At 61.7% G+C, this 12,953-nt stretch overlaps 1 protein-coding gene and 1 long non-coding RNA gene across 5 annotated transcripts in view; one reads left to right on the top strand and one right to left on the bottom strand.

The window, feature by feature from the left end:
* Positions 1-5,036, top strand: part of LOC108175785 (uncharacterized) — a 9,618-nt gene extending 4,582 nt beyond the window's left edge. For 2 of the 4 annotated variants that reach the window (XR_016215091.1, XR_011379668.2), the window contains exons 3-4: positions 2,049-2,186; positions 4,367-5,036. This is a non-coding gene — a long non-coding RNA (uncharacterized LOC108175785). Of the gene's footprint in view, positions 1-2,024; positions 2,187-4,366 lie in introns of all 4 variants that reach the window. The other 2 variants (XR_016215089.1, XR_016215090.1) reach the window with 2 other exon arrangements.
* On the bottom strand, positions 3,011-12,953 carry TADA3 (transcriptional adaptor 3). Its single transcript, XM_051831969.3, has 9 exons — positions 12,432-12,953; positions 11,336-11,560; positions 8,646-8,896; positions 8,426-8,531; positions 6,996-7,137; positions 6,806-6,909; positions 5,779-5,888; positions 5,298-5,483; positions 3,011-3,731 (listed from the first exon to the last, which is right to left on the bottom strand). The coding sequence occupies exons 2-9, from the start codon at positions 11,540-11,542 to the stop codon at positions 3,539-3,541; spliced, it is 1,299 nt and encodes a 432-aa protein (XP_051687929.2). The 5' UTR covers positions 11,543-11,560; positions 12,432-12,953; the 3' UTR covers positions 3,011-3,538.

Raw genomic sequence — 12,953 nt, 5'->3', positions numbered from 1 at the left:
TTGCTTTTTAGTGTGTGTGTGTGTATATATAATATATATATATATGTATGTTGTGTGTGTGTGTGTTAGGTGTTTCCTACCAAGATGTAGAGGTATACTGTTGGGGTCTTTTTATAGCAGCCCTCAGATAAAAACAGCGTGGCTTTTTGTGATTGGTTGAAGAGAGTTTGTCTAGTACAGAGGATACCTCTTTGAGAATGTGTGACCTGGGCAGCTGGGGTTGTAGTTTTTGGAAGAGCAGGTGTGTTCCTTGTGTTTCATGAGGGCTGACATGTGGGAGACACTGAGTGCTTCTCCCTAAGCAGTGAGGAGAGCCGTACTGCGGTTTCTGATTCCGTGTGACCGGGGCCTGAGGGTGCTGATGCTGCAGCCCGGGGGCCTGGGGAGCAGCTCCCGGCCTGGGCTGTTGGCCTACTTTCCAGCTCGCTCCCTGCCACGCGCCCAGGGCTCTCACCTCGCTAAGCAGGCCAGCTGTTCACACCTCCTTGTCTGGAATCTTCTGCCCAGCAGCTTCCGTCCCTTCCCTCCCTGGAGCCTTTCCCAGCCCTGCGAGCTGAGCTGTGTTAAGTCATTGTGTGGCCCAGGTCCTGACCGCGGAGGGAGAAGCCAGTGCAGTGTCTGTCTGACGAGGGGGTCACTGCACGAGCCCCTGTGTGCTTCGTCCTCCTGGGGTCCGGAGCCCCGGGCCAGGAAAGGACTCTGTCCCCTGATTATGTTCCAGCCACCAAACCCTTCTCACGTGAGCACCTGGGCCCCCGAGTGCTCCGAGCCCACGGGGGCGGGGGGCCCACTGTGGGTCAGGGCTTACCCCCTCTGCCCCCTCTCACGTGGAGCTTCTGCCAGTCTTCCTTGTCAGGCACTCGGGCCTCTGCAGAAGCAGGCGTGCTTTTTGTTTTGTTCTTTAATTTTAAAAACAAACACACTTACTCCCACATGCTCCCATCTGCTGGTTCTCTCCCCAAATGCCCTCTAGGGCTGAGGCTGGGCCAGGCTGCAGCCAGGAGCTGGGAGCCAAGAATTCGACCCCGGTCTCCCTGGAGGAACAGGAGCCTCATTACTTGAGCCTCCATTGCTGCCTCCCCTGGTCTGCAGTAGCAGGAAGCTGAAGCAGAGACTGCTGTGGCACCCAGGCCACGCGTCTGACCATTCGGATAAACACCCACCCTTGGGAAAACCATCTTAGCCACCGAGGATGACTCCGAAGGTTAAAGGCTTTTCCCCCAAAGGCTGTTTCACATGTAAATTAGAGACGTGGGGTACTGGAGAGTCTCCCCCTCCTCGTCTAAACGCAGCTTCCTGCAGATCCCACGAGAGAGACCTCCTTGGGAGCAGACGGAGGCTGTCAGGAGTGGCCGGGGTGGCAGTACCTGGAGGTGGTGCCTGCTCACCTTGGAGGTGTTCGCTGCGTGCCCAAGGTGTGTGGGTGGCAGCCTGGCAGAGAGGAGGTGTGCAGAGAGGTGCAGAGAACGGTTCTCAGCGGGTCCTTGGAAGTTACTTCCCTAAGGAGCCAGCCAGTCTTCGAAGGCGCTTCCTTCTATTTATAGTATCTACCTCCCTCTCACTCACAATTCTACCCACTTTTGGAATTTGAGCTCCCATCTCACCTCCTCCACACAACTGTCTCTGTTCCTGGAACTCTCTGCCCACGCCCCCCACCATGCGTATGTTCTGGCCTAATGAACACAGAAGGGAGAGGCCGATGGAGAGCAGGGAGCAGGGAGCCCTTAGGGCCTCGCGGGGCGTGGGTTGTGCCTTGAAGACGCTGTGCAAGTCAAATGGCCCGTCGAGTCCCAGCGTGGCTGCTTCCCGTGTGAATGGAGCGGACTAGGTCTTTGGCTGACTTTCGAAGAGTGCCCGGTCCCTAGTGAACGCGTACTGGGCACTTCCTTATCGTCCCATCACGGCTGTTTCCTTGTTGTTTCCCGGGTGGGGGTCTTTTCTCCCTGAGCAAGCTGGGGACGAGTTACCCAAAAGCTACATGGGTGCCCCTTTTCCTTCCTTTTGTCAAAACCCTCCTTGATCAGCCAAGCCCCGTTTTGGTGACACAGGACAGCTGGCGAAGCCAAAAGCAGCATCCGTGGGCCGCTGTTGGCGGGACGCTCCACGGAGGGCACCACGCCCCCAGCACACCTGCCCGGCTCTGCGCCTCCTCCGTCTGCCTGGCCAAGCAGGCTCTTCTCACGCAGGTTCGTCCACATGGCAGGAAGGCAGATCCCGGGGTGGCCTGAGTTCACTGTCTCAGTTTATGATCCAAAAATCCTTTCCCATTCACAGAGCCATCCTGTGGAAGGCCTCTGATTGGCTGAGCGTTGGGTCACATGCCCATTCCTCAAACCAATCACCGTGGCCAGTGGGGTGGGGTGCTGTGATTGGCTAAGCTGGGGTCCACCCTGGTGAGTGGGGCATTTCTCCCCCAGAAAGAGAGGTGCCGCCTCCTTGGAGGTTCAGTTCACAGGTCACATCCCCAGCCCCCCTGCCCCCCCGCCTTCCCACGGTAAAGCCCTTCCTCTTCCGTCTTATTCTCTCGGACTAACGCAGGCACATCACGAGGCAGGGAGCATTCACTTCATCTGCAGGGCTCTGGCCTCCCTTCCCACACAGATCCTCTCTCTCCCCCAGGCCGGGGCTGAGCAGGGTAGCAGGCCCCACTCTGACCCTAGCCCTGTAGCACCATCTCCTGCCACAGTGACTGGGGAACCAGCTGTGAGACCAGCCAGCTGCTGCTCGCTCCTGCGCTGAGCGCGACCCGCTGCCACCCAGTAGCTGCAGGGAAACCCACCCGAGGCCGAAGCTGACCCTGGGGGAGGCCACGTGGAGACACCCGAGTCGCGGCGGCGCTGCTGAGCTGCCGGACCTCTGAACCTGAGCCACGAGCCCCTGGCAGCAGTCACCTGCAGCCCTACGTGTCCGCAGAGCTCCTCCTGTGAGCACCAGTGTGCACGCCCCGAAACTGCCCCCCGCCCCCCCGCTTCCTCCCACCCACAGCAGCTGACATTCAGAGTGTGGATGCTTTTTTTGAAAAACCACAGCAGTCACTTTATTCTTAAGTTTGCACTTTACAAAACCACAAGGGAGAAGTCCTTGAGGGGGAGGGGAGGTGGGGCTTCAGGGAGGGGGATGCAGAGAAGGGGAGTAGAAAGAGCCAGAAATGAAGCCCCGCCCCTTTCCAGGGACTGAGCAGGAGCTGGGCCCGAGGCCAGCCCAGCAGGGCCTCCTGCGACCCGACCCGTCATCCCGGCTGTAGGAGACTCCCGCAGGGCTCCATCCCCCGTCCCCAGGAGGCTGCCTGTCAGGCCCAGTGAGCAGCCCCAGGCTGCAGGGGAGGGGAGCCCCAGGCTGCAGGGGAGGGGGGACCCAGGCTGCAGGGGAGGGGGGACCCAGGCTGCAGGGGAGGGGGGACCCAGGCTGCAGGGGAGGGGGAGACCCAGGCTGCAGGGGAGGGGGGACCCAGGCTGCAGGGGAGGGGAGACCCAGGCTGCAGGGGAGGGGAGCCCCAGGCTGCGGTGGGGGGAGACCCAGGCAGGGCAGGCGGCCCGGGCTACCCGTCCAGCAGCTTCAGGATGCTCTCGCGCTCCTTCAACGTCTTCCAGGCCTGGTCCTTCTCCTTCTTGGTGGGGGTCCGCTTCTTCTGCCGCGCGGCCATGATCTTGCGGAAGGCGTCCATGACCTCGTTGTCGGCCATGCGAACCCGCTGCCTCAGCTCCTGGCGGCTCACCTCCTCCTTCGCCAGCCTGTGGGGACAGCCGGCCACGCGCCCATGACCACGGCAAAGGCGATGAGCCACGGTTCACTGGCACTGTGCGCTGGGCACTACTCTAAGTTCTTTCAAATATTAACTCACGTTGGCCACAGGGGGAGCTGTGCGTGGGTGTGGAAAGGCTATGTGGGAAATCTGTCCCTTCCTCTACAGTTTGCTATGAACTTCAAACCCCTCGGGAAAAATAAGTCTTTAAAAACGTATCTGCACCGGGGCTGGCGCTGACCCACAGTGGGTGAGCCTCCATTCCCAGTGGCAGCCCCACATTTTAGGGTGGTGGTTCAAGCCCTGGCTCCTCTGCTCCTGATCCAGCTCCCTGCTAATGGCCTGGGAAAAGCAGTGGGAGATGTCCCAAGTGCCTGGGTCTCTACCCCCATGGGAGACACAGATGGTGCTCCTAGCTCAGCTCGGGCCATTGCATCTCTGGGGAATAAGCCAGCAGCAGATGGAAGATCTGTCTCTCCCTCTCTCTCTCTGTAGCTGTTACTTTCATATAAATAAGTAAAACTGGCTGGGGCAGGCTGAAGCCAGGATCTTGGAACCCCATCCAGTTCCCCTACATGGGTGCAGGGGTCCAAACACTTGGGCCATCTTCCTTTGCTTTCCCAGGTGCGTTAGCCTGGAACCGAATAGAAGGCAGAGAAGCTGGGACTTGGAACTGGAGCTCAGATACTGGACGCCCCTGTAGGAAGCAGCAGCGTACCCACTGCACCGCGGCACTGGCCCCCGAGGTGTTTCCGTACTGCACGCCCTCTCCTCTCCCTCTCTCTCTTCCCTTGCTTCCTCCTTCACCTGCGTGTCTCCTCATCTCTGGGAGGAACATGGACTATAAAGAATCAGACGCGGTGCAGGGCTCGAGCCTCAGCTGGGCTGTCTGCCAGCTGTGTGGCCTCCAGCGAAGGAGGCTCCTCTACCACTTGCTGAGCACGGGGAACACCGGCACCCGGGCTGGCTGGGACTGAAGGAGTCTCCTTCCCCTTAAGCACGCCTGCAAGTCCTCTGCCTGCCTCCTCCCAGCCCCCAGCCCCCAGCCCCCAGCCCAGCGTGTGAGAGAGGAGCCGTGTGAGGCCGAGACATGGCACCTTCCTGCGAGAAGCCAGGGGCCGGGCTCCCAGCTGCTGCACTGCCACCCAGGAGGGAGGGCAGCTCCTGGCGCCGTCTCCCTCCTGCTGCCACCTGTGTCCTCACGGGGACCCCGCGGCCCCAGGTGGCCGGGAGGTGATGAAGCGCACGGCACTGGGTGGTTTCTGGTGATGGGCCAATAAAAACCAGAGATGTCCACCAGTGTCCCCGGAGCAGCCTGCGCACGGCACCCACTCTTCCAGGCTTTCTGTCGCAAGTACTTTGTGACCGCACGTGGGCGTGACACCGAGCGGCACAAGGAGGCTCAGCAGAGCGGAGCACGCATGTCCTTGCTGCTACGCCCCGCGTGGAGCGACGGGCACGAGGGTCGGCCTGCCCCTCTCACCGTAAGGACCGGGGCCGCCCGTCCATCCCGGGACCTGCTGCTGCTCTCGGCTCTCCAGGGGCGCCCGCTCACCTCAGCAGGTCGTGCTTCTTGGTGCGGTTGTGCGCGCTCAGGGCCTTCAGCTCCGCCTGCCGTTTGCGCAGCTCGGCCAGGACCTCGTCCTCGGAGTCCTCCGCGGGGCGGTCCTCCGACTCCAGCAGGCCCTGGGCAATCAGCTCCTCCTTGATGCGGCTCTCCAGGGACTTGGTGTGGGGCACACTGTCGGGGAAGGACGCCAGTGCCAGCCGGGGGCTCTGCCTCGGAGGTGCCCGCCCGCGCCGTGCATCCAGACACAGAAACACGGAGACACGGGCTGCCGCCGCAGCACCAACATCCTGTCAGCGTGCAACGGACGACCTCACTCCGCCTGGGTCGGAGCCCCGGGCCAGCCTTCCCACCCGAGACCTCTCCCGGGCACAACTGAACTGCCCCTGGCCTGTAGGCGGGGGCCTTCCTGATACCAACACGGACGGATGCGGGTGCCAGCTGTGGGTGTGCACAGGACGACACTCACCTGAAGGGCTTGTTCTGATTGCGGGGGGAGGTACTGGCCCCGTCGGCCCCCGATTCCTTCGCAGACATGTCAGGAATGGGCGAGTCCTCCATGGGGGAGATGATATTTTCCTGGAAGGCAGCAGCGACAGGACAGCCTTCAGAGACCAGCAACCTGCTCTCCTTGCCTGCCCCGGCCCCGGGGCCCCGAGAGCTCCCCTCATGGACCCGGGCAGCGTCCCTCACGCCGCAAGTCCCTCGCTCTGGCAGGGACAGGGGAGCGGTGGTGACCCTCGGTGGTGGTAGGGGAATGGGGGGTTTACAGAAGCGCACTGTGGAGGACGCGGCACAGGCTGCCGCTCTCCGAGCCCAGGCTCTCCCTTCCTCCCCAGTGCTGCTCGGGGGCCTGCCCAGCCACACTGCACCTCCCAGCCTCCCCCGCAGCCAGGGAAGAGATTCAGAGAGCCACAGCTGGTCGTGGCCCAGAGAGCCCCTTTACACACTCCTCTCTGCTCCTTTCTGGGGGGCCCTCGGCGACCCTGTGCAGGGGACACGGTTACCATCCGTGGGGGGCCTGTCTGATGGCGTGAGGAAGCCTTCTTGTACCTCACCTTAGTGCACCTGCAGCGTGTGCCCCAGGCTGCTACAGGAGAGAAATGAACTAGCGCGCGTCAGCCTCAGGAGCCGGCTGAGGCCGGCCAGGGACGTCACAGCACAGCTCAGGAAGCGGGGTCTACCTCTGGGGGACCTCCAGCCAGCAGCCCCTCCCAGGCTCCCCACTCTCCTGGCCTCCTCTGGGGACAGGCGTGGGAAAACCTCAGCCAAGACCTAGCGACGGGAAGTGGCACAGCGGCTGCCTCCAGGGGAGCGCAGGTCTGGCAGGGGCGAGTGCAGCCTCTTGGACATGAACTCTCGTCTGGCCACCTCCAGGCCGGCAGCCGACGCTCGTCTGCGGTGCGCCGTGATCAGTGTACGTCTGAGCGTGTGCTACAGACGAAAGGAGACGTCGGGGAGAAGGCAGAGGCCGGCGCTGGGGCTGGGGTGCTCACCTCCACCAGGGCCTGAAGCAGGCGCTGGGTCAGCGCGCCAAAGGGGCACCCGTCTTCCGGCTGCTCGTGCTGCGCCTCCGACTTCTTCAGCAGGGCATCCACGTCTGGAGCGGGCAGGGGAGAGAAGGGCAGGGGCGGAGTTCTGGGGCGCAGCTCGGGAGGGCTGTGGGCGAGGACGTGAGGGGCCTACCTTTAGTGTCCAGCTCGGTCAGGGGCCCCAGGAGGCCTTTCTTCTTGTCAGCCACGGCTGCAGCCCGGGCCCCGTCTTTCTGTTCCTCCAGCAGGTCCTCCTGGGCCCAGCGCTGGGAGTAGTGCTTCCCCAGGGGCGGGATCTGCGGGGCGACAGCAGCCGGCCCTGAGCGGGGCCCTGAGCGGGGCGGATGAGCCGGCCGTGCCTGGGGGAGGGGCCTCTCTGTGCACTTGGCGTTGCTGTGCACTCGCTTGTCCGTCTCCCACGCCTGTGGTACAGGGTCAAGGCCAGTGCCGGGTCCCGTGAGAAGGGCCGAGGGAGGCAAGATCTACACTCCAGCTCGAGCAGGACACACAGACGTACAAAGAAGTGAAACACGAGGAGACAATCCGGAAAAATCCATCAGGGCGAGACGGTCAGGTCACAGCTGTTAGCTCCAGAGAAGCAGGGGTTTTAAAGGTTGGGGGGGTGTGGAAATTGCCCTCTGCATTGATTGAATTTACTACTGCCTGGCTTATTTGTTTCATTTTTTTTAAGGATTTGTTTATTTACCAATTTGAAAGGCAGAATGCCTGCAACGGCCAGGGCCAGGCCAGGCCTAGGCGAGGAAGTGCGTCCAGGTCTTGCACGTGGCTGGCAGGGCCCAGGTACTTCCGCTGCCTACCCGCATGTGTCAGCAGGAGGCCGACTGGAAGCACAAGGGCTGGGACTGGAAGCAAACCGACAAGGGGCCGCGTATCTGCCGAATGCCGTCTGCCACAGCACAGCCTGCCCCTCAGGTGAGTGAAGTAAGGGGCCGACCGAGGTGTGCAGCTGCCGCAGGGAGACCTGCTTCCTGCTAGGCGATCGGAAGGGGCACTCGGGGAATGGGCATTTGGGATCAGAGGACCCTGTGCGAGCCCGGAGGGAGGGCAGTGTGCCTGGTGGCTGAGCACACAGGCTGAGGAGGGCCGTGGCTCAGCAGACTGCAGGGGGAGTGGGGCAGACGCCTGAAGTCGCCGCTGTGCCTGACGGGAGCCCGGGGAGGCCTGGGCGCAGGACCAGGTCACAAACACCTGCTCGTGACAGGCAACCTCTGCAGGAGCCTCCCCACCCCACCCCCAAGTCTCTGCATTCTCTTTAGCGGGCGATGTTTGATGTCTGGTTTTTGTCCTAAAGAAACACAGAGGCCCCTGTGGAAATAAGAGGCAGGAGCACAGTGCTGAGCCGGAGCGGAGGGGATGGAGGTGAGGGCACAGGGCAGGAAGTGCAGATCCGGCTGGGGTCCCGGAAGGTGGCGCAGGGACACCGCTGAGCACTGGAGCTGGGTGCCTGCCGGGGTCGTGGGGCGCCCAGGGGCTGGCAGGGTGGGCGGAGCGCAGTAACGTGGACCCGAGGCACCCTGAGCTCTCTCGCTCTGCACCGGGTCTACGGAGGCCCAGAGTGTGTACCTTGTAATGTTCAGCTTCGTCTTCAGGGGGTTTTAGGAGCTCCTCCAGCGTACGCACCTCCTCGCTGGTGATGTCAGCGCAGTAGGGCTCCACCGAGGCCCAGAACCTGTGGGAGAGGCAGATCCTGGGTGGGGGTCCGGGGTCGCCCCAGCTCCTGCCCTGGGCGCCCAGCACCTCCACTGCCTGAGCACCCCCCCCCCCCCGCTCTCTGGCCCCGAACCTGTTGGGGGCATCATTCTTGGGGATCCGTGGCACGTCGATTGGGTCATCGGTGAATTCGTATTCTTGGATCTTGGGCTGAAGGTTTTTGGATTTGGGCCGGCCGGGCCCGGGGCCGGGGCCGTGTCCCGCCTTTCCCTCCAGCTTCTGCTTCTTGGGCTTCCCGTGTTTGGGGGGAGCTCCCAGCTCGTGGTCTCGACCCAGCTTGAGGAACCGTCGGTCACCTTTCTTGTCCTGCCAGTCAGTGAGGATCTGAAATTCAGAGACCGGCAGTGAGGGTGGGGGTGGGGGGCAGACACAGGACAGCTCTGCCCCTGTGAGGACAGCAGCAGCCTGAGCCCCAGGAGGCTCTCCGGGGTCTCCTCATCCCCAAACTGAGCAATTCTGCTCATCTTTCAAAACTCGGCCACGTTTCTGTGCCCATCTCATTTGACTTCTCTCTTAAAAAAAAAAAAAAAGATTTATTCATTTTCTTTGCTGGGCTGGCGCTGTGGCATAGCAGGTAAACCAGCTGCCTGCAGCACCGGCATCCCATGTGGGCACTGGTTTGTGTCCCAGCTGCTCCACTTCTGACCCAGCTCCCTGCTAATGCCCCTGGGTTAGCAGTGGAAGATGGTCCAAGTCCATGGGCCCCTGCACCCAGGTGGGAGACCCGGAAGAAGCTCCTGGCTGCTGGCTTTGGCCTGGCCCAGCCCTGGCCTTTGTGGCCATTTGGGGAGTGAACCAGCAGATGCAAGATTTCTCTCTCTCTGTAACTCTTTCAAATGTATAACAAATCTTAAAAAAATTATATTACTTCAAAGGTGGTCTGACACACACACACACACACACACACACACACAATCTTCCATCTGTTGGTTCACTCCCCAACTGGCAGCTTGGCTAGGCCAAAGACAGAAGCCAGGAGCTACTTCTGGGTCTCTCACACGTGAGCAGGGCGCAAGCACTTGGGCCATCTTTTGCTTTCCCAGGCCAATAGCAGGGAGCTGGATGGGAAGTGGAGCGGCCAAGGCATGAACAGGCGCCCATGTGGGATGCTGGCATGGCCGGTGGCGGCTTAACCCACTGCACCACAGCACCGGCCCCATCTCGCTGGACTTCATTCACACACTTCTCACCCTTCTGTTCCCTGTCTGTCCTGATACACCCACGCCAGTCACACCAGCGCACGCCCAGCCCCTGAGAAAACAGGCTGGGGTGAGGGTTTGGTGGCCAAAAGCAAACTTCACTTGGACGTCACCACAGCAGCATCCGTTCCCTGGCTTCTCGATGCTGAAATGCGACCGACTGCGCCCCGGCCCTTCGCCAGATGCTCCCAGAAATCCCCAGGGCCACGTCAGTGCCTTCCTTCCTCCTCCTCTAGACGCTTCCAGCAGCCCAGTCCCGGGGGGAACAGTGCACCCTGGCTCTTCAAGCAAAGCACAGCTACCTTCGCTTTCTCAGCTGTGCCAGCTCCCCAGGGTTCCGCACAGTGCCCGCCCGGCACACAGGCCTTGGGGATAAAGACAACCAGGGTAACGCCAACGCCTAACGTCTCAGTGTCAGATGCTGCACGGAGCCCTTGCAAAAATTCTTTTTAAGTCCTCACAAAAGCTGTATGATAGGGGCCAGTGTCGTGGTGTAGCAGGTGAAGCCGCCAGCTGCAGTGCTGGCATGCCATATGGCGCTGATTCAAGTCCTGGCTTCTCTACTTCTTCTTTTTTATTTATTTAAGAGGAAGGTAGAGTTACAGACAGAGACAGGGACAGACAGATAGAAAGAAAGGTCTTCCATCCACTGGTTCACTCCACAAATGGCTGCAACGGCCGGAGCTGCACCAATTAGGAGCCAGGAGCCTTTTCCAGGTCTCCCACATGGGTGCAGGGGCCCGACGACTTGGGCCATCTTCTGTTGTTCTCTCAGGCCATAGCAGAGAGCTGGATCAGAAGAGGAGCAGCCGGGATACAAACTGGCGCCCATATGGGATGCCGGCACCACAGGGATCCTTAGCCCACTACACCACAGCACCAGCCCCTGCTCTACTTCTGACCCAGCTCCCTGCTGTGGCCTGGGAAAGCAGCAGAAGATGGCCCAAGTCCTTGGGCCCCTACAGCCACATGAAAGACCCGGAAGAAGCTCCTGGCTCCTGGCTTCAGCATGGCCCAGCCCCAGCCGTTGCAGCCATTTGGGGAGTGAACCAGCAGATGGAAGATCTCTTCAATCTCTCCCTTTCAAATAAATAAGTGCTTTTCAAATAAATATTTTGTCAAGGCACTGTGGTAGGTTGTATTATTCATCCCACCGTGCAGACAGGAAAACTGATGCCTGGAGGCAGGAGACCAATTCCTGCCAAGTCAGAGAGCTGGCAAACGCAACGTGAGCCAGTGCGCAGGCCCGGATTCGAATCCAGGTCTCCCCGCTCCAGCTTGGTACTGAGTGTCCCTCGGTACTTGTCCGCCCCGCTCCCCGATGGCCGCAGCTGTCCTAACTGACCACTCTACGGACTAGCAAAGGAGAGTGCGGAGTGCGGAGTCAGTAAGAGTGGAGCAAACCAGAACTCCTGCACCTTTCCAGGCTCATGCATGTCCCTGTGCCTTCCTGTCCCTGGGCCCAGCTCAGATCTGTCCTCCACCATCGGTCCCTGGGGCTCACTCAACGCCTTGCGCTGCAGTCACTGTGCACCTGTGGGGAGGTCCCCTTCCCGGGCATCACCTGGGTTTCGGCTTCGAGCACGCGCAGGCGCCGGCTGGCGGAGGACAGCAGGGTCTCCAGCTCCAGCTGCAGGGTGTCCAGCTCCTCGATGCCGATGCCATCGTCCTCGGAGCGGGCCAGCACCGCCGTGTAGCGGGGACACACCTTCAGGTGGTCCACGGACTTGAAGTCGTGGAACTGTAAGGGGCAGTCCTTGAGCTCACTCATGGCCCAGCAGAAGGGAGCCTGTGGAGTCGCAGAGACAGCGCTGATGGGGGGTGAAGCAGCGCGAGAAAGCCCAGGCCCTGTCCTCCCAGAAACAGCCTGGGCCAGGACGCCAGGCTCCAGGAACCCGACTGACAAGGCTGACGGCCCAGCTCCCGCTCCACAGCATCCACTGTGCGCCAGCGAGGCCCGGAGCAACCGACCAGCTCCTGTCCGTGAACTCCACCCAACCCCACGAGCAAGGGGGCATCTGAGACCCCGGCAGGGGGCTTCTGAGATGCCGTGTAACCCCAGGCAGGTGACAGGCGGTGGGCACAGTGGTTCGGCTGCTACTTGGGATGGCGGTATCCTATATCCGAGTGCCTGGCAGGGGTCCAGGCTACCTACCCAGCTCACTGCTAACAGGACTGGGGAGGCAGCAGCTCAAGTATTTGGGTTCCTGCTACCCGTGCAGGAGACCCAGATGGAGTTACCGGCTTAGGCCTGTGCCGGCATTTGGGGAGTCAGAAGAACCAGGGGATGGAAGGTCTGTCTCCTCCTCTCTCCTTAAAACAAAGCCAAACCCACAGAAAGCGCAGGGAGTCGAGTGTGCCCGTCTGGCCAGTATGGCGGGCCCCGAAGTGCTCTGCCCTTCTGTGCCAGTGGTCTCTGAATTCCAAGCGCTCTCTTCTTGTTCTCCGTGTCTCACCCCACTCCACCTTTCCCCCTCTCCCTGTCTCGAGGAGTCAGCTGGAACGTGGGTGGTAGGCCAGGCAGCCCTGGGTACAAGCACATTCTCTACTCACGTGCCCCTGAACACATGACCTAACCCGAGTCTCAGTCTTCCCATCTGCAAATGGGGACACAAGCAGGTGACTGCTGCCTCTCAAAATCCGATAACGACAGTACCTACCTCCCCGGGATGTTCTGAGGATTAACAGACGATGCCCGTCACCAGCCCAGAGCGGTGCCTGGACTGCTTAATGGCTAGCTCCACCCGTGGGTCGCCCCAATGTCCCGCCTCCAGGAATCCCCTAAGGCAGCCTCTGCCCCCCACGGCCTCCTCACTGCAGCCTCGTATGGCCCGCGGGCCGCGGAAGGGGGCGGGAAGTTCTGCCGGGCCGAGCAACCGCCCCGGAGCCGGCTGTGGGCGGGCCCCCGCCGCAGTGGACGCGGGGGCGAGCCCGCTGTGCCTGGCCGGGGGTGCGGGCGACCGGCGAGCCCAGTGCGGGAGGCAGGCCTCGGAGAACCCTAGCGAGCGGCCCGCGGGGGCGGGGCCGGCGGCCGAGCCCTCCGCGCCGCAGTCGGCCCAGCAGAGCACCAGAGGCGGCAGGTAGGAGGGGCCCGAGGGAAGATGGGGGCGCAGCGCCGGAAGGGCCGTCGGGCTCCTCCGCTTCGGCCTGGCCTAATTTGGTGCCCAACCTGAGATCGGGCC

The sequence above is a fragment of the Oryctolagus cuniculus genome, chromosome 10 (genome assembly GCF_051225735.1).
Source record: "Oryctolagus cuniculus isolate XC-2025 breed Fujian yellow rabbit chromosome 10, ASM5122573v1, whole genome shotgun sequence".
NCBI classification, from domain to species: domain Eukaryota; kingdom Metazoa; phylum Chordata; class Mammalia; order Lagomorpha; family Leporidae; genus Oryctolagus; species Oryctolagus cuniculus.
This window is presented reverse-complemented; position numbering and strand designations above follow the sequence as displayed.